Source organism: Heptranchias perlo, chromosome 28, assembly GCF_035084215.1.
Source record: "Heptranchias perlo isolate sHepPer1 chromosome 28, sHepPer1.hap1, whole genome shotgun sequence".
NCBI lineage: Eukaryota > Metazoa > Chordata > Chondrichthyes > Hexanchiformes > Hexanchidae > Heptranchias > Heptranchias perlo.
Window position 1 is genome coordinate 17185633 of NC_090352.1, and position 25497 is coordinate 17211129.

The 25497-nt window shown below is 41.4% G+C and overlaps 1 protein-coding gene across 2 annotated transcripts in view; it reads left to right on the forward strand.

The window, feature by feature from the left end:
• Positions 1–10528: 10528 nt before the first annotated feature.
• Positions 10529–25497, forward strand: part of caln1 (calneuron 1) — a 222016-nt gene continuing 207047 nt past the window's right edge. Inside the window, exons 1-2 of one of the 2 annotated variants that reach the window (XM_067967919.1) lie at positions 10529–10543; positions 12132–12249. In XM_067967919.1, the coding sequence (XP_067824020.1) occupies positions 12132–12249 (118 nt within the window). In that variant the 5' untranslated portion in view covers positions 10529–10543. Of the gene's footprint in view, positions 10544–12131; positions 12250–25497 lie in introns of those variants that run through there. The other variant, XM_067967918.1, reaches the window with a different exon arrangement.

The following is a 25497-nucleotide window of genomic DNA, read 5'->3' on the forward strand; positions in this document are numbered from 1 at the left end:
CGACTTGGAAATATATCGCCATTCCTTCATCGTTGCTGGGTCAAAATCCTGGAACTCCCTTCCTAACAGCACTGTGGGAGAACCTTCACCACACGGACTGCAGCGGTTCAAGAAGGCAGCTCTCAAGGGCAATTAGGGATGGGCAATAAATGCCAGCCTCGCCAGTGACGCCCACATCCCATGATTGAAAAAAAATCCGACGGGCTAGGCCATCCACACACTACTACACCCATTTCATATGGCAAGCAGTGCTATTGGCATGGCGGGACCAAAAAAGCCTTCAAAAACCTAGCAATTTTCTTTGCCATAAAATGTGGTAGACTGTGAATCGAGTGGACTAGCCTACACACCTGATTTTGAAATCCATTCTTGCCCATAGGCTCAATGCAGCCAACAAAACCTCAGAATCAGGGCTATCATGCAAACACATTATTGCCCTTTATCAATTCTGTTCACCACCATCAATTTCTACTGTATATTGGTTAATTTTTATTCATTTGCAGCACTTCCAATCGTAACATTGCAGAATGATTGTTGGGATGCCATCTGACAATATTGAATGCTGAGACAGTGGAAGAAATCACAGCAAACATCAACACTCAAGATTTATATTTTGTTTGGTCGAGATGTAAATCAAGAATGCTAACATCATTTTAATGACATTTAGGAAAACATCCATTGTATTACAATGGATCTTCAAGATAAACTCTGATAAGATCAAAAACCATTTAAGATCATTTCTAACATTCAAAAACCCAATCCATACAGCGTATTTTATTTTGATTGAAGCACACTTTAAGAGTGAAAGTCACCACCATCAAGTCTTTTCATACAAACCAACAGTTGGAAAAAAATCAGCAGTAGCCTTAATTTTAAATCCCTCTTTGTGTAGATATTTTTTTGTTTAAATACTGAGTGCTGAATACTTCACTAGGGCAACCAGTTTGAATGAGCTATTTAATGTAAGAATGTTGGTTGAGCTATTTAATGTGACAATTTTGCATGAGCTGAATTAATATTAATAGAAATGCAGATTTTGGCATCAATTGTGTTTGTATGTTAATTTTGCTCCTGGCTGGGTGTCTCCTCCAAGCCACGTTTCACAGTCATTTATCAGCATTCGTATTGTTTATACCAAAATACACTTAAAAAGACAGAATTAAGCAAAGAGCTATTATAATTAATGATAGTTCTTTGCAACTTGGAGTTTTTAAAAAGGGACATTGCGGATGGCACACTCTAATTTTTAGGTCATAATTGAAGTCCAGGGTTATTAAGATCAATTATCTGCTTCTTCCTCCATAGGCTGTGGATTGTTAATAGGGCCACATTAGTCATTTGACATTTCAGTCAAGATTTTCTGGTATGGGTGCAGTTTGGTAATGAAGGGCTAGAAATGAGTGCAAAGCTCACCTTAAGTGCAATATGTTGATTGGATGTGTTTTTCTGTGGTCATCTCATTATCATAATTATTCACAGCAGGTATAGAGAGCTAGCCTGGTGGTTCGACCAGATAATTGCAATTTAAATGACATTTAAAGGGGAAGTGGCAGAATAAGGAACCATGGATACTTTCACCTTTTGGAAAGACTCATTTCATCCCACTAACAGCCATAGCCAAGGCTGAAGGGTAAAAAGTGATAGGTAAAAATTAAATGGAAGGGAAACCTAATGTTGGGGCACAAACCAGGCACATGAGGAATTAGCCTCAGAAACCACCCCTTTGTTTGGTTGTTGCTGAAATGAGGGTAATGGTGAATGGTCCATGTCACCATCCTCCTAGATGAACATCGCACCATCCCTGGACACAGAAACACGTTTGAGGCCAAAGCTGACTGGTTCTGTCAATGGCTGTGCCAACCTTATGCCCTGTGGTGTAGGTTAGCTGCAGATGCCCTTAAAGCCAATGCTACAGCTTAGTATCTGGTTCTGTGTCAAGCTGGAGCCTACAAAGACAGTTTTCCATGATCATTGCCAGGTAGGTATGCCAGGGCCTACAGATTTATTTGGCCAGGATTCCAATCAGGTTACGCTGGTGGTTAATTACTCCGGGATGCCTCCTTTCATGAAATACTGTGATCGGTGGGGGGGGGGGGGGGGGGGGCTTTTGTAAACCCACCAGCATTGAGGTTAGTCAGGCAACATATGTCATATTTATACCATCGGGTCCTCTGTCATGACCTCCATTGAGATTGGACCATCCATTATTCCATTATGTACGGTGTGAAGATTACTCAGCGTAATGCATGCTGGAATATTGGGAAATTGGGTACATGTCAAAAACATGCTATTCATTTAAATATTATAATGAAGCTTCCGCTCAATTTTTTTCAATGTTGGAAATAAGTGGATCAGGCAAAGTAACCCGATCTGGTGTTGTGAATCATCACTGAATTTTTTGATGGGGTTTTTCTAATTTAAGCCTATTTATTAGGTGAACCCAATCAGAAAATATACCCTTTCCTTCTGTGAAGGCTCTTATTACTGATAGATTCCTTCGGTATGTATGTTAAATAGTCTACGTTCTAGAAAGGATTGATTTCTCTGGTTGCTATGTGTAGCAATATTCAAAAATACATTCAAAAAAAGTTTATAATTTTCCACAGATAGCAACTAGAGCAATCCTTCCACCCGTGTTTAGCAACCCATTGGCTGCTTCTAATTTCAGAATATTGATTCGGTATAAATCATTTCTTTTTATAAAGAATGATATGTATTTCAAGATCAATGTAGCTTCAAGATCAAGATCAATTATTTTCTCTCTGGCAAACTGAAATTGACCTGATGAGTACTCCACTGTGTATAAATATGCTAAAACTGACATTCAGACCTGGATATCTTCTATAAATGGTAAGGTGTTTCTGAGGGTATGGAATCCCTCCATCTTGTTTTTCTCCCTTCCTTACAGGTTTGGCCAGGTCACATACCTGTGGCCATTAATGCAGGTAGGTAGCCTGCCAATGGTTTTTTAAACTGGCCACTAGGAGGCAGCATAGTACAACAGCAGCCTGGTGTCAAGTCTTCAACTTATCTGTAATCAGGCACTTGAGCAGACCAAATGCCTGCTTACAGAACTGCAGTTTCGATCAAATACTCAATGTAAAGGGGAATACATTTGAACAGCTCTCCCCTTGTAGAATTAGGTTCCAATAGTTTTTAGCTGGGTTGCCAGGTGGAGCTCCTCATCTTGCGGTCAGCGGTAATTCAGTGGTGTGTTTGTTGTTTAGCAAATGTGGCGGCCAATTTGTGCACAGCAAGATCCCACAAATAGCAATCAGATGAATGGCAAGTTAATCTGCTTTTGGTAGAGGAAGGAATGTTGTCAGGAAACATGAAGAACTTTCTGCTCCTCTTGGAATAGTATTGAGGGATTTTTAATGTCCACCTGAACCACCAGAATAGAAAGTCCTTTAGTTTACAGTCATAGCTGAAGGACGGGAATACTCTGACAATATAATTCTCCTTCAGTACTGCATTGGAGTGTCAGTCTAGTTTGTGTGCTCATGTCCTGGAGTGGAACTAGAATGAATGACCTTCTGACTAGTATCACAGAGTCAAGCTGATACAGTTATTAGTGCAAAAAGTGTTCTTAAAAAAAACATTTGTGACCACAGAAGAAACCAGTGGTGCGATATCAGTGCATTCAGTTCTACTTTAGTGAACAGGTAATAAGTAAATATTTTTCTCAAAGGCATGCCTCATTGTTGGGAAGATGTGGATGACTTAAGTTCCTGAAATCACTAGAAATATCCTTCTGCAAAATCGCAGCTGAACATCTTAATATTTTTAAGTAGAAAATCCCACATCTGATCTATGCTGGGGCCTCAACTATTCATTATATTTATTAATAACTTCAATAACACAATAGAGAGCCATACATCCAAGTTTACTGATGACACAAAGATTGGTGACATGGTAAGTCATGTAGATGGGAGCATAAAATTACAGAGACATTGATAAATTAAGTGAGTGGGCAAAACTGTGGCAGATGGATTTCAACGCAGTTAAGTGTGAGGTCATCTATTTTGGACCAAAAAGGATAGATCCGAGTATTTTTTAAATGGTCAAAAGCTAGGAACAGTGGAGGTCCAAAGTGATTTAGGGGTCCATGTACATAGATCACTAAAATGTAGTAGTCAGGTACAAAACATAATCAAAAAGGCTAATGGAATGTTGGCCTTTATAACTAGAGAGCTAGAATATAAAGAGGAGGAAGTTTTGCTACAGCTATACAAAGCCCTGGTTAGGCCACATCTGGAGTACTGTGTACAGTTCTGGGCACCGCACCATTGAAAGGATATATTGGCCTTGGAAGGAGTGCAGCGCAGATTCACCAGAATGTTACGAGGGCTCCAAGGGTTACATTATGAGGAGAGATTACATAACTAGACTTTTATTCCCTGGAATATAGAAGGTTAAGGGGTGATTTGATTGAGGTTTTTAGGATTTTGAATGGAATTGATAGGGTAGATAGAGAGAAACTTATTCCGCTAGTGGGGGAGTTTAGGACAAGGGGACATAACCTTAAAATCAGAGCCAGGCCATTCAGGAGAGAAGTTAGGAAACACTTCTTCACACAAAGGGTGGTGGAACTCTCTCCCACAAAAAAGCAGTAGATGCCAGCTCAATTAATAATTTTAAATCTGAGATCGAGAGATTTTTGCTATGAATGGCGGAACAGGCTCGAGGGGCTGAATGGTCCACTCCAGTTCCTATGTTCTTAACACACAGGTGGACATATAGCCCACTAAATTACCATCATCTCCAGCACTTAAACTTTTCTAATCTTCTTTCACTTTAAGATTCATTTTTAAAATGTTGTGAAGTTAGTGGAGGAAGTAATGAGGAGAGACAGGGAGACTAGCCTTCAGTTAGCACTAGACTAACCACAGCACAGTTCCTGTTACTGGCTGCAGGAAGGTCCATTTGTCCCACTGTGGTATAGTGCAGCCTTCCTCACAACAAACATGGCTGAAGCACTTGTGGGACATGTCCCATTAAATGATGTTCATTCTGGAACTGAGGATGTACCATGCAGTCTGGGGTTCTTGGAGGTTCTTCAGCTCAATGCCCTCTTGAAAATACAATAAAAGCATTTTTTGTAGGGGCAGATGTAATGAAAAATTATAATGTAATATAATTGTACACTCCTGAACAAGGCCCTTGCCAGCCATGATTTGATGAAAATTTGGCTCGATAGTGGTGACACTTTGTCCCTTACTGAAGCCTCCCCACCTGGATATACTTTCCACCACCTACCCCACCCAAACCGTTGTGGTGGGGGTGTGGCACTTATCATCAAATCATCACGTTGGTCTGTAGCCCTACTGCTCTGGACCTTTCTCCTGCTTCAAGCATGACACCTTATTCCATCCCTCTTGCCTCTCTTTTAAAATCCTTGTTCTCTACCGTCCTCCCAAAGCCCCATCGTGAGTTTCTATCCTTTCCTCCCTTAGCCTCTGCACTGAGTAACTCCTCATCCACAGTGATTTTAATCTCCATCTCAATTCACCTTGCCCTCTGCTCTGATATTACTGCCCTCCTGTCCTCCTTTAACCTCTCCCTCCATATAAACTATCCTGCCCATATTCATGGCCAACCCCTTGATCTTGCCATCTCACATGGCCTCTCTCCTCCCATCATATTGATCACAGACAAGGCCATCTCTGATCATTTTGATGTCCATGTCCTCAGTAAAACCCTCACTCTCTCCCACCCTGACTGTTCACCCTGGTATGGCCCCCATCTTCGTTCCCTCAAGTCCAAGGGGCATAGACTGGAACGCATCTGGTACACAACTGGTTTAGCCATCCATTGCCAGATGTGGCTGGACCACATTGAGTGCTAACAGGCCTTGCTCTCCCCTCCCAAAAATGTTCACTACTCCCCCTCTTCCCTGCCCTTTCAGCCCTCACCTCCAACAACAAGTGCAAGGAACTCTTAAACTAAGATTGATGAGACCACCTATTGAGCTTAGAGTTACTATTCCTCCTGGATTGTCCTTAAGTCTCCTGGAATACAAGATTAATCTCCCAGACATTACTGCGAGCAACCTGGGATAAAAGGATGATATAATTTTCTGGTTATAATGTATGCGACTGTGCCGTTTGTAGCTCCAGAGTCGCAAAAATAAATTTTACACAAACTTCGTGGTTTCATGATTCTGGCTGGACTCAACAAAGTTGAACTAACAATAGGGCCACAACACACCCTGGTGCATGTGCACTTTAACTGGTAAATGGATAGAGCACTTTCTGCAGCACGGAGGATTGTGGGTACTGTAGCTATCATTATTGACCGATTGCTGCGAGGATGGACGTGTAGGGTGACAGATGGTAGGAGTTTGGGGTAGGGCAGTTGGAGGCGGGATGTGATGTGACAAAACCACGTAACAGGGATGAGATTAACCTTTAAATTCCATCTACCAGCATGCTACATTTTGTTATATATCAACAATGTACACTCTTAAGTGCTCTTCATTTAAAGGAACCATCTAAGGGCATTTAACAAGGCAGAAAAAGGTGGTCGCTGACCAGAAGAACAGGGACGAAAAAGTAATTTCTTCAGGGGAGAGAGAGAAGACTGAAGTTACAGTTGAAGAGAAGGGTTTTAGGAGACCTTTGACAGCGGTTTGAAAGGCAGAAACATGAAGAGGTTCTGGGATTGAATTCCAGGGGATGGGATGTAGAATCATAGAATCATAGAAGTTTACAACATGGAAACAGGCCCTTCGGCCCAACATGTCCATGTCACCCAGTTTATACCACTAAGCTAGTCCCAATTGCCTGCACTTGTCCCATATCCCTCTATACCCATCTTACCCATGTAACTGTCCAAATGCTTTTTAAAAGACAAAATTGTACCTGCCTCTACTACTGCTTCTGGCAGCTTGTTCCAGACACTCACCACCCTTTGAGTGAAAAAATTGCCCCTCTGGACCCTTTTTTATCTCTCCCCTCTCACCTTAAATCTATGCCCCCTCGTTATAGACTCCCCTACCTTTGGGAAAAGATTTTGACTATCGACCTTATCTATGCCCCTCATTATTTTATAGACTTCTATAAGATCACCCCTAAACCTCCTACTCTCCAGGGGAAAAAGTCTCAGTCTATCCAACCTCTCCCTATAAGTCAAACCATCAAGTCCCGGTAGCATCCTAGTAAATCTTTTCTCCACTCTTTCTAGTTTAATAATATCCTTTCTATAATAGGGTGACCAGAACTGTACACAGTATTCCAAGTGTGGCCTTACTAATGTCTTGTACAACTTCAACAAGACATCCCAACTCCTGTATTCAATGTTCTGACCAATGAAACCAAGCATGCCGAATGCTTTCTTCACCACCCTATCCACCTGTGACTCCACTTTCAAGGAGCTATGAACCTGTATTCCTAGATCTCTTTGTTCTATAACTCTCCCCAACGCCCTACCATTAATGGAGTAGGTCCTGGCCCGATTCAATCTACCAAAATGCATCACCTCACATTTATCTAAATTAAACTCCATCTGCCATTCATCGGCCCACTGGCCCAATTTATCAAGATCCCGTTGCAATCCTAGATAACCTTCTTCACTGTCCACAATGCCACCAATCTTGGTGTTATCTGCAAACTTACTAACCATGCCTCCTAAATTCTCATCCAAATCATTAATATAAATAACAAATAACAGCGGACCCAGCACCGATCCCTGAGGCACACCGCTGGTCACAGGCCTCCAGTCCGAAAAACAACCCTCCACAACCACCCTCTGTCTTCTGTCGTCAATCCAATTTTGTATCCAATTGGCTACCTCACCTTGGATCCTGTGAGATTTAACCTTATGTAACAACCTGCCATGCAGTACCTTGTCAAAGGCTTTGCTAAAGTCCATGTAGACCACGTCTACTGCACAGCCCTCATCTATCTTCTTGGTTACCCCTTCAAAAAACTCAATCAAATTCGTGAGACATGATTTTCCACTCACAAAACCATGCTGACTGTTCTTAATCAGTCCCTGCCTCTCCAAATGCCTGTAGATCCTGTCTCTCAGAATACCCTCTAACAACTTACCCACTACATATGTCAGGCTCACCGGTCTGTAGTTCCCAGGCTTTTCCCTGCCGCCCTTCTTAAACAAAGGCACAACATTTGCTACCCTCCAATCTTCAGGCACCTCACCTGTAGCTGTCGATGATTCAAATATCTCTGCTAGGGGACCCGCAATTTCCTCCCTAACCTCCCATAATGTCCTGGGATACATTTCATCAGGTCCCGGAGATTTATCTAACTTGATGCGCGTTAAGACTTCCAGCACCTCCCTCTCTGTAATATGTACACTCCTCAAGACATCACTATTTATTTCCCCAAGTTCCCTAACATCCATGCCTTTCTCAACCGTAAATACCGATGTGAAATATTCATTTAGGATCTCACCCATCTCTTGTGGTTCCGCACATAGATGACCTTGTTGATCCTTAAGAGGCCCTACTCTCTCCCTAGAAAGACTTGTATTTATATACTTTTTTATATTCATTCATGGGATGTGGGCATCGCTGGCAAGGCCAGCATTTATTGCCCATCCCTAATTGCCCTTGAGAAGGTGGTGGTGAGCCGCCTTCTTGAATCGCTGCAGTCCGTGTGGTGAATGTCCTCCCACAGTGCTGTTAGGAAGGGAGTTCCAGAATTTTGACCCAGCGACGATGAAGGAACAGCGATATATTTCCAAGTCGGGATGGTGTGTGACTTGGAGGGGAACGTGCAGGTGATGTTGTTCCCATATGCCTGCTGCACTTGTCCTTCTAGGTTGTAGAGGTCGCGGGTTTGGGAGATGCTGTTGAAGAAGCCTTGGCGAGTTGCTGCAGTGCATCCTGTGGATGGTATACACTGCAGTCACCGTGCGTCGGTGGTGAAGGGATTGAATGTTTAGGGTGGTGGATGGGGTGCCAATCAAGTGGGCTGCTTTGTCCTGGATGGTGTCGAGCTTCTTGAGTGTTGTTGGAGCTGCACTCATCCAGGCAAGTGGAGAGTATTCCATCACACTCCTGACTTGTGCCTTGTAGATGGTGGAAAGGCTTTGGGGAGTCAGGAGGTGAGTCACTCGCCACACAATACCCAGCTTCTGACCTGCTCTTGTAGCCACAGTATTTATATGGCTGTTCCAGTTAAGTTTCTGGTCAATGGTGACCCCCAGAATGTTGATGGTGGGGGATTCAGCGATGGTAATGTCGTTGAATGTCAAGGGGAGGTGGTTAGACTCTCTCTTGTTGGTGATGATCATTGCCTGGCACTTGTCTGGCGCGAATGTTAATTGCCAGTTATCAGCCCAAGCCTGGATGTGGTCCAGGTCTTGTTGCATGCAAGCATGGACTGCTTCATTATCTGAGCGGTTGCGAATGGAACTGAACACTGTGCAATCATTATCGAACATTCCCATTTCTGACCTTATGATGAAGGGAATGTCATTGATGAAGCAGCTGAAGATGGTTGGGCCAAGGACACTGCCCTGAAGAACTCCTGCAGCAATGTCCTGGGGCTGAGATGATTGGCCTCCAACAACCACTACTATCTTCCTTTGTGCTAGGTATGACTTCAGCCACTGGAGAGTTTTCCCTCTGAGTATCATTGACTTCAATTTTACTAGGGCTCCTTGGTGCCACACTCGGTCAAATGTTGCCTTGATGTCAAGGGCAGTCACTCTCACCTCACCTGTGGAATTCAGCTCTTTTGTCCATGTTTAGACCAAGGCTGTAATGAGGTCTGGAGCCGAGTGGTCCTGGCGGAAACCAAACTGAGCATCGGTGAGCAGGTTATTGGTGAGTAAGTGCCGCTTGATAGCACTGTCGACGACACCTTCCATCACTTTGCTGATGATTAAGAGTAGGCTGATGGGGCGGTAATTGGCCGGATTGAATTTGTCCTGCTTTTTGTGGACAGGACATACCTGGGCAATTTTCCACATATAACGCCTTTCATGACCTCTGGATGTCCCAAAGCACTTTAAAGACATCAATATACTTTTGAAGTATAATCACTAGTCAATCGGAAACGCAACAGCCAATTTCCGCACAGCAAGGTCCCACAAACAGTAATGTGATAACGACCAGATAATCTGTAGTGATGTTGGTTGAGGGTTAGGTATTGGCCAGGTCACTGGGAGAACTCCCCTGATCTTCGAAATAGTGCTGTGGGATCTTTTACATCTACCTAAGAGGGCAGACAGTTTAAAATCTCATCCAAAAGACAACACCTCCACAATACAGCGCTCCCTCAATACTGCACTGAAGTGTCAGTCTCGATCTTGTGCTCATGTCACTGAGTGGGACTTAAACCCTTCTGATTCAAAGGTGAGGGAGTGCTACCACTGAGCCACGGCTGACACCCATGGGTGTAGTGGCCGCTGATGGTGATGTGGGGAAGCAGAGATCGAGGGAGAAGCCACTGTTAGAGCAGCAGGTGCATCGGGAGTGGTACAGCTGGAGATCTCTGAGATAACAACACTTGTTTTATAAAACGCCTTTGAAGTCCCAAGGATAGGGCGGAGCAGGGCTGTGAGAAGATTGAAGGTGATGACGAGGATCACTGGAATATCATGAGTTTTTAAAAAAAAAACCAGACTTTTAACGTGATATCAATATGAAATAAGTTTATTTTTAGAAGTGTGCTGAACTGTAGTTCACAATTTGTACTTCAGAAACAGATTTACCAATATTTTGATGTTGATTTCCATTAAGGGGTAATGTTAATGAGTAGGTATATATAATCCATGGCATATCCTGTAGGATATGCCATGGATTATATGTACCTACTCATTATATATACCTACAGATTATACATTGATTATATATACCTACATGGATTATATATACCTACTCATTATATATTGATTATATATACTTACTCATTATATATTGATTATATATACCGACTCATTATATATACCTACAGATTATCTATTGATTATGTATACCTACATGGATTATATATTCCTACAGAAAAACAAGTACCTGAGATGCTCTCAGGCTTGAAGTGTGAGACCCCTTTAATTGACTCTGTGCAAAGCATGCGCATAACCCAGCGTCGGAAAAAAAACCCCTACAAATAGGACTGTGACAAGATAAAAGTCGTCCCTTTAAAAGATTCAACATTTCTCTGCGGGCAGGTTGCAGCGCAAACCCCGGCATCCGAGAGTCAGAGCAACAAGGTTTCAATTTCAAACCTGCCCCAATGTTTGGCAGCGACGTGCGAGCAGGAACAACTTTGGGAATGGCTCTTCACACAAAATCCAAGGCATCCGTTTGATAAATGGGAGTTTTAAGCGAATGGAAGTCCTACTCCGGCGCTGGGTCCGGATTGGAAATGGGGAAGTGAAGCAGCGCCGAGCTGGGCAGCTCCCGCCTCTGATCTCCCAACCGGCCACCCAAGAGGGCCGCCTGGACCTTCTCCATTTGGGGAACTGGCCAAGGTGCCACCCTGTTCTCTTCCTCCTCGTTCTACCAAAGGTGACCAGCCCGCCCCACGGAGTGAAGTCTCTGCTCGATCCAGTGGTCCGGACACGGGGAAGGTGAAAAGGATCCTGCTCCGGATTACAAATAACCACCCAGAAAACCAGGTAAATCAGACTGGCTTCAGGACTTGACCTTCACACTGAAGAATCTGCTGTCATGGACCTGGGTTTTAGTGGAAGGAAGGAGCCCAGCTAGTAGCAGGGACTGAGATTCCCACAGCTTAATGGTCATGATAGTTGCACCCCCCTCTCTCTCTCTCCCTCTTCTTTATATTTGAAGGATAAACAGCTCTTTCTGCCTCCGTTTCAGTTCTCGAGAATTGACCAAACGGAGCACAGTTTTGCTTCTTTAGAAAGCAGTGTTTAAAGTGGGGGCAGTAATCAGTCGTAACAAGTGGGAGCTGGTAAATTCTTCTCCGAAATAAAGTCCTCATCCCCTCCCCTCTCCTTTAATGGGGTGAGGAGTTAGACCCGGACCTACCCCCCTTTTTATTTTAAAGATGCAGATATCCTGGATCTCGCTCAGCCACATCGAAGAACAGCAGAATGTGGTTGGAGTCTTGAGGTGAGGAGTCAACCTGAAAGTCCAAGAGGAATGCCAACGTGACTCGAGCTAATCGTTGCATTTCTTTCTCTTACACAGGGAGATGCCTTTCCATCCTGTACACGCCGGTCTCCTATACAAAGGGAATTACCTGAGCGGATCACTGTCCGACGGCAGCGAGACTGAGCAGTTGGCCAATATTTCAGAAGAGGAGCTGGATGGTAGGGAGCGTCTCTTCAGCTTCACTTGTTTTAATTATTGCAACAAACGTGAGATTTCCGGGCACAACTGTGATAAAACAATATAACACCGATATCACAATTAGCAGAAAAAAAATGATCTGGCCTGCGTATTACCTAATAATAAAGATTTTACTGTCAATATCGGTGACGGACTACACGAAACTTGTAGGAAATGCAATAGGGAGCAGGTTGACTCATTGATGCTGTTGATGACCAACTTTTGATGCAAAGCAAAAATGACCAAATGCAGAAAATAAATAATTTGAGTTGCCTCCTCTGTGCATTAAAAGATAAATTTACCACAATTCGAGTGCAATCTAATCCAACTAATAAAATGAGCACAGAATATGGGGGATTTAGAAAGATACCACCAATAACCGGAACGGTGTAGAAATACTGAACCTCTAGTCCAATAAATATGTTTATGTTTAATATCTCAGTCAGAACCATCATTTTTTGAAGATGTTAATAAGTTTGTATGTTTGGGTAATTTAGCAACGCTACTTTGATATAGAATAAAATGTTCTAAGTGCACTCTGCAATTCAAAAAAAAGTGCTCCAGGAGAAGCTATTGTGCCGGGTCTGTCCACAAGTGGGTTTCTTTAATAATACTTGAAATACACGGCTCTTGAATATCGGGGACATGATCTAATAGGAGCAGCGTGCATTTAAATTTTGCAATGACTAAATTTGCAGAGCTTTCCTAAGGGTTAACTCTGTACTCTGTATTCTATCTGTGTGGGTCCCAGCAGGCTTTTAACGTGTACCTAGATTCAGATGTAATAAGGTCAGTCTTAATTAAAATCGTATTAGTCACTGCTCATTATTTTTGGCTTTAGGAAATCCCTCGGTGATAAAGGACTGTGTATGAACTTCTGAATAATAATCTTTTTGATTTAGTCTTCAAAGTTCATTTTCCTTCCTGTATTTTTACAAGGGAATAACATTTAAAAAAAAATTCTACTTGTTAAAAAAAACCCTTTGAATTTAGTTTAACTGAGCCCTTTGAAGAATTATAGCCGGAATTTGCACTATAAATTTAACAAGATTACATTTTCTTAATTCTAAGAATGCATTGAGGGAATCATCTGCACAATTCTGATTTTTTTTGTATCTGCTTCAAGCTATGAAACAAAAATATAGACAGTAATAGTAACCCTTTGCAGCTGGGACTAACCTTGCATGTAAGGAGTGAATACACAGTCTATTTTACACAACTACTCATTCAATCAATATATTAAAGGATAAGGGGAGCAAGCACGAGAGTGAGAGTAAACTAGGTGGTTCCTGGAGAAAAACAGCACAGACTTGATGGGCCAAATGGCCTGTTTCTATGCTTAATTCTACAGGTAGACATGTAAACAAACATATAAGCATCAGCTAGACCAAGCAGTGGGTGGAAGGAGAAAGCATAAATGCCCTTTTCTCTTTTCCTATGTTCCTATAATCTCTTAGGAGTAGTTGGTGTGATGGCATTTCCAGTTTAATTAATCTTTCAAAAGCCTTAGAACATTACTTTTTGCAATAGTTGTAGGAGAAAAGTGAATGCTTTAATAGCTGTCAGGTGTTTAATCAAGGTGGTTTGATCATTATAGCTACAATTTTAGGTACTGTACATCTAGAGAAATATTAACTTACTGTTTGGAATGTATTAAGTGTTCATTGCAAGTGAAAATATGGCTTATGCTTGGATTTTAAAAAATGGAATTCCAGGGACCCAACAAGCTGTAAAAGAGCAAGACCATCCAAAATTAAAGTCCCAGCTAATAAATAAAGATAGAGGTAAAAGTATATGTATATATATATATTTAAGTGAATCTTGGGGATATGAAGGTGAGCAATATCAGTGTTGATGAATGAAACATATTTTCATGTCAAGCACTGCCAGGTGAGGTAAAGTATAGCCAAATGCAGAGTAAAGCTCCCTATATCATACACCCTATTAAACTATAGAGGTTTATAGCACAGAAGGAGGCCCTTTGCTGCAGCAACCCAAAACAAATTCCACTGCCCTGCTCTCTCCCCATTGCTCAATATCTTGCTCTGCTTCAAATGTTTATCCACTTTTTCCTTAAAAGATGCAAAGGTCTCTGCCTCAACTACTTTCTATAGTAAAGCATTACATCTACTCTCTCCGTAAAGACATTTCTCCTAACCTCTCTCCTCATTCTTTAAATTGATGACTCCTTTTCACCGACCCCCTAATCAGAAGAACTATTCTTTCACTATTCATCCAATCCTAAGAATTAAAAAAAAACATTCTTAAATCTCCTTTAGCCTTTTCAGCTCCAATGAAAATAATCCCACTACCTCAAATCTCTCCTCATAAGTATAGTTTCTTATCCCTGGTGAATTTACACTGTACACTTTCTGTGGTTTTAATGTCCTTTTTATAATGCAAAGCTTGAAACTGCAAACGGCACTCTTACTGTGGCCAAACCATTGTGACTTGTACAAATGTATCATTAACTCTGTTCTTGTACTCTTTGCCGCATTAGAAAATCCAAAATGCTATTTGCCTTTTTTATGGATCTATTCTCTTGCACTTTCAAGAATTTATATATTTGACTCCTAGGTCTCTTTGTTCCCCCACACCCTTTAGCATCTTTCCATTTGAGTGCATACTCATATCTTGTTTTTCCTCCCAAAAAGTATTCACACTTCTTTGCATAAAATTGCATCTTCCACCTGTCTGCCTGTTCCGCTAATATTTCTATGTCCTGAAGCCTTTTCAAGTGCACCTCTTTTTTGGCAACACCTTACTTTTGTCATCAACAAATTTTGGTATTGTACTCCCTATGATCTGTTCCAAATCATTTATAAATGAAAGTGGAACCAGCACTGACTCCAGGATTACGCCACTTTCAAACCTCTTTTAATTTGAGCAACTCCCCATTAACCCTTTGTTTTTTGTCCATCATCCAATTCATGCTGTTGCATTTCCTTTTAAACCATGTGCCTGAATTTTTGTAACGAACCTCTTATTCAATACTTTCTAAAATTCCACATACACTACACCTGCCGCATTCCCTTTATCTATCCAATCAGTCAATTATTTAAAACAATATCTAAATACTCAATATGGTTTCTATATATCTTTTTTACATTGTTTTTAATTAGAAAATTACAAAATACAACAATATACAGTTCAATGAAAAATTAATAAAAAGCAATATGTTATATGGTATTATCAATTACATTATTAATAAATGGCATTGTCATTTCTTAAAAGCAGGAGAAAGTGAATCTTCCTCCTCTATTAATGAAACAGTAATGCAGCCCTGGCTTTCAAACATGCAATGTGTGACAATGCAATTTCGATATTGGTAATGAAAACATAACCGTGAATCATGACATGGTTGCAATAACGGTCTCCTAACGCTTTGCAAGCAGCTAATGAGCCACTTAACCATTATAAATGTTGACAAGTTTGATAATTCAGCTAGAGAGAGCACACTTGTTAGTGAAACTGTTGGAACACCAACAGAGAAACATGGTATTTAGTGACGAGGTGTGCAAGGGCTGGTAAGCACATTAATGGAGGAAATCTTTGATGGCGGAGCAGCTTTGCATACAAAGGTGGTGGCAAAATGTGGCAATATATCACACGTAGGGTCAACACCATCTCAGCCAGGAGATCCTGAAGGAGTTGCATGACTTAAGTGAGAACACAACTAAAGTAGGAGCATAAGACTTGTGCATAAACTCTAGGCTGACACTCCCAGTGCAGTACTGAGGGAGTGCTGCGCTGTCGGAGGTGCTGTCTTTCGGATAAATCGAGGCCCCGTTTTCCCTCTCAGGTGGGCGTAAAACATCTCAAGGCACTATTTTGAAGACGAGCTGGGGAGTTCTCCTTGGTGTCCTGGCCAATATTTATCCCTTAACCAACATCACTGATCATTAGCACATTGCGGTTTGTGGGACCTTGATGTGCGCAAATTGGCTGCCGTGTTTCCTACATTACAACAGTGACTACACTTCGAAAGTACTTAATTGGCTGTAAGTGCTTTGGGACATCCTGAGGTCGTGAAAGCCGCTATATAAATGCAAGTCTTTCTTTTAAGACATACAAGCACATGGAGGAAAATAGTAAAGAAGGAACTTCCATTTATATGGCACCTGATCACGTCCGTAGGATATCTCAAAATGCTCCACAACCAATGGATTACTTTTCAAAGTACAGTCACTGTTATGTAGGCAAATGTGGCATCCACTTTCACACACAAGGTCCCACAAACAACAAATGAGGTGAATGACCAGATAACCTGTTTCTTGTGGTATTGATTGAGGGAGGAATGTTGACCAGGATCCTGGGTGAACTTCATAATCATTTTCGAATCACACCATGAGATCTTTTACATCCATCTGGACAGACAGATTGGGCCACATTTTAATACCTCAACTGAAAACTGTACATATGATAATGCAGCGCTCCCTCAGTACTGCATTGGATTGTCAGACTAGAGCATGTGCTCAAGTTTTGGAGTGAGATTTGAACTCTCAATTTTTAGACTTGGGTGGGAGTGCTACCAACTGAGACAAGCTGGCACAGTACAGTACAGTTCAATGGAAACTTTTGTTCAATCAGGTTTGCATTATTTTTCGCATACACTTGAATAACCATCATGTTACATGGTGTCATTAAAGATATATGCAAAAAAATGCATAGAAGTAAAAATAGCAGGGTTATGCAAATTACATTCCCACAATCCTAGCATGAAGCTGTGTTTGAAGGATCAGAGATAGGATGACAACACTGTAGCACAACTCGTGCTCCTTTTCAGCAGGGTTCCCTGGTGGGACCATGAGATTAATGAATTTACTCTTTAAATTCTTTAGAGCCTGAAATTCCTTTGTCTGACATTTTAACGAAAATATTATGTTTGAAGAGCTTGGTTTCAAGTCAAAAGTGGCTGGCTGGTGAGATGACCTGTGGAAGATTCTTGTGGCATAAAAGTTGAGGTCAGTGATGACTTTGGTAGTACTTGGCAGCGGGTTGACTGTCCCTGCAAGTCATGTGACACGCCTCAGTCACAGCATCCCTGCCGAGCCTTAGCCACCTTATTCATTGCTCCTTAGCCATGTCTAGGTAGCTGACATATTGCCTGGGGAAGTAGTTGTTGTATGTCTCTTGCTTCCTGCACTTCTTGCACTCCTTGCCAATATCTCCTCCTCCTCATCCTGCTCTGCTGCAATATACTCACCAATGGTGTCTTGGACAGAAGACTCTTCTGTACTATTCACTTCTCTCACTGCTGTAGTGATACAAATTCTTCCTTTTTATTTAACTCAATAACTCCAGGTCTGACCTGAAGTAAAAAAAAAATTTAAAATTTGACTCAATATCTGTAGAAAGCTGAATGAGTTCATCATTAATCATCTTCAACAAGTTAAGTTGGTCTTTTCTTGTTTTTTAGTAGCCTTTCTTACTGCTTTGAAGAGGGGGAAACCATCAGAGCAGTGCTAAAAACCAAGAAATCATCCTGATATTCTACCACTCTTTACTCACATCTACATTTTTTTTTACCAAGAATGGTAAATAAAGGAATATCAGGCCCGATATATTTCTTGCTGTACAACTGCTGCAGAAAGTGGTAGAAAAAAAGTATAAATTATGAAAAGAAATATTGGAAATGCAAGTTGGTCAGCATCTGAAACAGAAAAAGAATTAATGTGCCAGGTGGGACCCAATGAATCTTTCTTTCTCTTTCAGATGCAGACTGACCTGCCATGCATTTCCAGCATTTTTTTTTGACTTTATTCCAGATTTTCACAGGGATTTATGTGAAAACATTGAATTACAAAGCTCTGTATAAGCTGTAGCATTGCTGCGTACAGTTTTGGTCTCCTTATCTAAGGAAGGATATACTTGCCTTAGTGACGGTGCAATGAAGGTTCACTAGATTAATTCCTGGGATGAAAGGGTTATCCTATGAGGAGAGGTTGAGCAGAATGGGCCTATACTCTCTGGAGTTCAGAAGAACGAGAGGTGATTTTTTAATATTCGTTCATGGGATGTGGGCGTTGCTGGCCCATCCCTAATTGCCCTTGAGAAGGTGGTGATGAGCCGCCTTCTTGAACTGCTGCAGTCCGTGTGTTGAAGGTTCTCCCTCAGTGCTGTTAGGAAGGGAGTTCCAGGATTTTGACCCAGAGACGATGAAGGAACGGCGATATATTTCCAAGTCAGGATGATGTGTGACTTGGAGGGGAACGTGCAGGTGGTGGTATTCCCATGTGCCTGCTGCCCTTGTCCTTCTAGGTGGTAGAGGTCGCGGGTTTGGGAGGTGCTGTCGAAGAAACCTTGGCGAATTGCTGCAGTGCATCCTGTGGATGGTACACACTGCAACCACTGTGCGCCGGTGGTGAAGGGAGTGAATGTTTAGGGTGGTGGATGGGATATCAATCAAGCGGGATGCTTTGTCCTGGATGGTGTTGAGCTTCTTGAGTGTTGCTGGAGCTGCACTCATCCAGGCAAGTGGAGAGTATTCCATCACACTCCTGACTTGTGCCTTATAGATGGTGGAAAGGCTTTGGGAAGTCAGGAATTGAGTCACTCGCCACAGAATACCCAGCCTCTGACCTGCTGTTGTAGCCACAGTATTTATGTGGCTGGTCCAGTTAAGATTCGGGTCAATGGTGACCCCCAGGATATTGATGGTGGGGGATTCGGTGATGGTAATGCCATTGAATGTCAAGGGGAGGTGGTTAGACTCTCTCTTGTTGGAGATGGTCATTGCCTGGCACTTGTGTGGCGCAAATGCTCTCATTGAAACATATAAGATTCTGAGGGGGGTTGACAGAGTAGAGGCTCAGAGGTTGTTTCCCCTGGCTGGAGAGTCTAGAACTAGAGGGCATAGTCTCAGGATAAGAGGTCGGCCATTTAAGACAGAGAAGAGGAGGAATTTCTTCACTCAATGGGTTGTGAATCCTTGGAATTCACTGCCCCAGAGGGCTGTGGATGCTGAGTCGTTGAGTATATTCAAGGCTGAGATAGATAAATTTTTGGACTCTTGGGGAATCCAGGGATATGGCAATTGGGTGGGAAAGTGGAGTTGAGGTCGAAGATCAGCCAAGATCTTATTGAATGGCGGAGCAGGCTCGAGGGGCCGTATGGCCTACTCCTGCTCCTATTTCTTATGTTCTTATGTTTGGACTGTTTCTCTGCCCCTTAGTCTGTAATGTGGCTGTTCCAGAGTGGAAGGGTTTTGTGTATTCTTGAATATCGTATAGCCAGAGTTTTAGATATGTGGTCTTCAATGGGATGTCAGCAGGAATGTTTTGTTTGATGATATCTGGGGCAGGTATGTTTTCTCTCTTCTCTGTTTGTAATTACTTGGCTCTTTCAAGAACTGCAGTGAGTTAAAAGGGCAATGTTAAGAAAGCAGATCCCCATTTCCAATGTATCTCATCATTTTACTGGAATCCCTGCACATAGCAAAAATGATTACACGGGTAAATATTGCACTTGTATTTTTGGTCTAATTTCAGTACAGTATCAATATTTTTGTTTTAAACCAGAGGCTGAATTAGAACACAGTGAACAGTTGAAATGTGCAGAAATACAATTACAACCAAAGAACACAGTAATCGCAACACCAGAAACATAAATGGTGAGCATTTTTTGCAAGGGCAAAAGAATAAAACTGGCTGAATGGTTCAGTAGGTAAATGCATTATGGTGTGAGGTACTGGGCCATACGGACCATGAAGATCTCTGGTTAGACTTCTGGTCTGTGCTGAATTAGATAATCATAATTGGAGGAGTGGTGAGGATGCTGCAGTTATCTTCTGTGTCCCTGGGCTAGGGAGGATAAACTTCAATTGCTCCCATTGACCAGCCATTCACTCATGCTGGAAAACATGTGGGTGGCAGGTGAGGACTAGATTGAGCTTGGTGATGATGCTCCTCTGATCAAATAGCCTGCTGATATTCACTGTCCAGATCTGGAATGACCACCTGGAACGACCTTGGCTGCAGATGCCCATGGAACTGTATCCTCACATGAATCACTGCCTTTAGGAGAGAAGAAAATCTGAGGGAAATTGAGAAAAAAATAAAATAGCTTTTTCGCTTTGCTACTGGCACAATCCACTTCATTTAAAGAATGAGCGTGGGAACACAGACCCAGTCAGATTTATGACTAGGTTCTGAAAAATATCTCAGGAAAAATGACACGTGAAGAATCTCAGCATAAACCGTGAGTGGTGAAATAACATGAAAGCTAATTTTCTGTATTGATTCAAGTTTATTAGATGGACTCTATCAACACCCAATGCTAGATCTGACAGACATACTGTAAATACAGACTAATTACATACCTACATAACTGTGAAATGAATGAGGTTTCGATCACCGAGCTCTTCTCAAAATGGTTAAAAGAAATTCAGGTATCTTTTTGTCCTCATGTAAATACGCGCAGTCTTTACCACATTAACCACCAAAGCTATTAATCCTAGTAAATTTGTATGCATCATCCCTGTCAATAATTTGATTATCACTCTTTATATTAGATATTCCATTATGGTATTTAGAAAAGGGCTATAATACTTCCTTTAGCTGCATTATAGAATCATAGAATCATAGAATGGTTATGGCAAAGAAGGAGGCCATTCGGCCCATCGAGTCTGCATTGGCTCTCTTCAAGAGTAATCCAGCCAGCCCCACTCCCCCCGCTCTTTCCCTTTAGCCCTGCAAATTTTTCTCCTTCAGGTACCTATCTAATTCCTTTTTGACCTTCCACCACCCTTTCAGGCAGTGCATTCCAGATCCTAATCACTTGCTGTGTAAAAAAGTTTTTCCTCATGTTGCCTTTGGTTTTTTTGCCAATCACCTTAAACCTATGTCCTCTGGTTCGTGACCCTTTCACCAGTGGGAACAGTTTTTCTTTATTTACTTTGCCTAGACCCTTAATTATTTTGAATACCTCTATCAAATCTCCTCTCAACCTTCTCTGCTCTAAAGAGAACAATCCCAGCTTTTCCAGTCTATCCACGTAACTGAGGTCCCTCATTCCTGGAACCATTCTAGAAAATCTTTTCTGCACCCTCTCTAAGGCCTTCACATCCTTCCTAAAGTGCGGTGCCCAGAATTGGACACAGTACTCCAGTTGTGGCCGAACCTGTGTTTTATGAAGGTTCAACATAACATCCTCGCTTTTGTACTCTATGCCTCTATTTATAAAGCTTTCATAACCGCTTTACCAACCTGTCCTGCTACCTTCAACGACCTATGTACATATACCCCCAGGCCTCTCTGTTCCTGCACCCTCTTTAGAGTTGTACCCTTTAGTTTATACTGCTTCTCTTCATCCTTCCTACCAAAATGTATCACTTCACACTTCTCAGTGTTAAATTTCATCTGCCACGTGTCTGCCCATTCCACCAGCCTGTCTATATCCTTTTGAAGTCTATCACTATCCTCCTCACTGTTTACTACACTTCCAAGTTTTGTGTCAAGTGCAAATTTGGAAATTGTGCTCTGTTCTCCCAAGTCCATGTCATTATAATATATATAAAAAAAACAGTGGTCCCAGTACTGACCCCTGGGGAACACTACTGCATACCTACCTCCAGTCTGAAAAACAGTCGTTCACCACTACCCTCTGTTTCCTATTACTTAGCCAATTTTGTATCCATGTTGCCACTGCCCCTTTTATTCCGTGGGCTTCAATTTTATTGACAAGCCTATTATGCGGCACTTTATCAAATGCCTTTAGAAGTCCATGTACACAACATCAACCGCATTGCTCTCATCAACCCTTTCTGTTACCTCATCAAAAAACTCAATCAAGTTAGTCAAACACAATTTGCCTTTAACAAATCTGTGCTGGCTTTCCCTTATTAATTCACACTTGTCCAAGTGACTATTAATTTTGTCCCGGATTATTGTTTCTAAAAGCTTCCCCACCACTGAGGTTAAACTGACTTGCCTGTAGTTGCTGGGTTTATCTTTACATCCTTTTTTGAATAATTCATGTGCATGTTAATACTAAGTGGCCCATGTCAGGATTTATTATCTTCACTTTGTCATTAATATCTGATCTAGTAAAAGGTATGGAAATTGTTACACCATCAATATTTTTTATACCTGAACATTTGGGAAGCCAACTGTTAATTATTGCCAAAATAATAGGGACCCAACCTGACTTTCTGTGGAAGCTTAGTATTTAATGTAAGCCCTTGTGTCGGTAAGATAACTGAAAATTTGAGCTTAAAAAGGGTACATATTCAATGAACCCTAATACAAGCAATAAGCCTTTTAAATAATTATTTTAGTCAATTAAATCAAAAACCTTATCTGATTGAATGATTGGATTTTGTAAATCAATTCTGGAAATATATATTTGGAACATTTTAATCTACGTAGATGCAAGTTGACATTGGTGCAGGCTCCACTACCTTCTCAAGGGCAATTAGTGATGGGCAATAAATGCTGGCCTTGCCAGCGACGCCCACATCCCATGAACGAATAAAAAAAAATCATGTTTGAGTTTCTCCAAGACAGATACAAATAGAGTAGAGTAGGATTTGATTTAGCATTCTGACAAAGGAGAGAATTAATACGTAAGTTTAATTATTTTCTTGTACATTTTATAATTTTATTATGTCTTTACATCAGAACTTTATTTCCAACTCGAAAGCACCTCCGGCTCAAATGCAAGAAACTCATGAACTTTTGTGTGTTCTACGTCAATGTAGCCGTCTCCTCTGACCGTCCTCGCTGCTTCTTAATCTTTACAGTTTCTCTCTATTTCTCCCAGCACCTGCTTCCTCAAGCTCCTCTCATCCCAGCTCCTGACCACCCAACTTCAGTTCTTCACCCCTTGTTTGCCAACATCATCAACCTCTCTCTCATCCAGCACTGCCCGTACCTCCTTCAAAACGGTCGCTATCACTTCCTTCCTCAAGAAACACACCCTAAACCTTTCTTCAAATTCTGCCCCTTCACAAACATTTGCTTCCTCTTCAAAGTTCTGGAACATATTGTTACCTCACAACTATGCTCCCACATCTCTCACCAGTCCTTATTAAAGTCCTTCCCTCCAATTTGTCTTCCACTAATCCCAAATGGGATCCTGATTGTGCTGATGGGGCTAGTGGGTTAAAACCACTCCCCAGATCCCGTAATCAAATGTGGAACACAATAGACCCTGTGTGCTGAAGGAAACGTCATAAATTTTGCCCCAACAGTGGGCCCAAAATCAGCAATTTGCTTCATGACAACTTGCTGCCTGTCTCTTTAAATGGCTCTTCTGATGAACAATTATACATTGTGGTGATTGTGCAATACATATACAAATGCCTGGACTTCTCTCTTTTGCTTTTATTTCATCCTTTCCTGTAAGTCAATGTTCACTGTGAACTCCCTCTGCAATAATCCCCCAAATCTCAAACCTCAGAACAATAGACCGTATGTTTCATGCCATGCAAATTGCCTAATATAACATCAATCTCTAATAAAAATAAATTTGGGGAATCTTCTGCCAATGCCTTATGAGCTTGTCCCATGAATAAAAACATCTTCTAAGCACCCCCAACACCAACTTTAAGATGGGTGGGATAGAAGAGTCCACATGAATAATTTTTCATGATTCCATTGAACTGAGTCTGGCGCTTGTTTGAAATGTCAAGGCAGATTTTCAAGTGATTGCTTCCTAACTTTGGGTCACCTTTCTTCCTCGTTACCGCAAGGATTTGCAGTTTATCTTGAGACCTGAGCATTGTGAAGATGATTGCATGTGGTGCGCTTGATTAATTTCCAGCTTTGGAGATTCTGGTAATCACAGAAGCCTAGGTCAATATTCCGAAGGTAGACCATTGTACAATTTTCCTCTACCCACTCCAGTGGATTCAGTAGAGATCACCTTGGTGCAATTTTCCAAATCATCTAGTTTATTATTAGCTGCTACCATCTTCACTTTCAGCACATCAGTGTCCTTCAAGGTAGACAGTAATCTGCCTCAGACAGCCTCTCCTCCAACTCTGCAATCCTGGCTCTATTTTCAGTTGATTGCTGTTGAAGTCGGACCATGACTCATTTTGCCTCATTTGTAGTTTGATTTATGCATTGTTAAGCAGTTTGCTAGTTCTCTCAGAACCATCACCAAGTCTAAAGGTTTCTGTTGAGCCATTGCTGCCAGCAGGTGACCGTAGGTTGCTCAGACCATTTTTCCATTATTTTTATGATTGTTTTGCTCGAGTTCTGAAGGTGTAGGGGCATTGGTACGCAGTATTTAACTACCTCAGGCCAACCTATTCTTGGGTTCAGATTCATGAATTCAACAAAGAAGCAGCAGAAATCTCATAAATCTGCTGACTCTTTTTACCAACTGTTACAACTTCCCTTTTATTTCATTGCTGATCTGCTTCTTCTGCCCTTTCTCTCTCTCTTTCCTTTTCTCCTGGTTTCTCATTTTTCTTGCATTTTTTCCACTTTTTACTTTTTTTTATAGGGGGTAAGCTTATGAAAACAGAATACAGAATAAAATTAATACTCACATGGAAAAATATGGGTTAATTAAGGATACCCAGCATGGATCTGTAAAGAACAGATCATGTTTGACAAATTTAATAGAGTTTCTGAGGAAATAATGGAATTTATTGATAAAGGAAATATAGTGGATTTGTGTATATGGATTATCAACAGATATTTGATAAGGCACCACATAGGAAGCTTATTAATACAATGAAGGCACATGGTATTAAAGGGAATGTGGCAACATGGATAGGCAGTTAGTTAAAGGACGGAAAGCAAAGAGTAGTGAGTGAGTGATGGATGTTTTTTGGACTGGAACGTTGTAAACAATGGTGTACCTAGGAGTCAATGTTGGGACCACTCTCAATATATATATATAAATGACCTGGACTTAGATATACAGGAGACAATATCAAAATTTGCAGATGATACAAAAATAACATGGTAACTGTGAAGAGGACAGCAAGTTAGCCGTTTGGACAGATAGTTGTCAGATGAAATTTTACATGGCGAAATATGAGGTGATTCATTTTGGAAGGAAGAATAGGACAAGACACAAATTTAATGGTAAAAGGTCATGAGGAGCAGAGAGACTTATGGGTTCAGATACACATGTCTTTAAAATTGGGATAACCTTAATAAACTGTTAAAAAAACAAATGGGATCCTAAGCTTTATAAGTAGGGGTATGGAGTACAAAAGCAAAGAGGTTAGGCCACAGTTAGAATATTATGTCCAGTTTGACCATCTTACT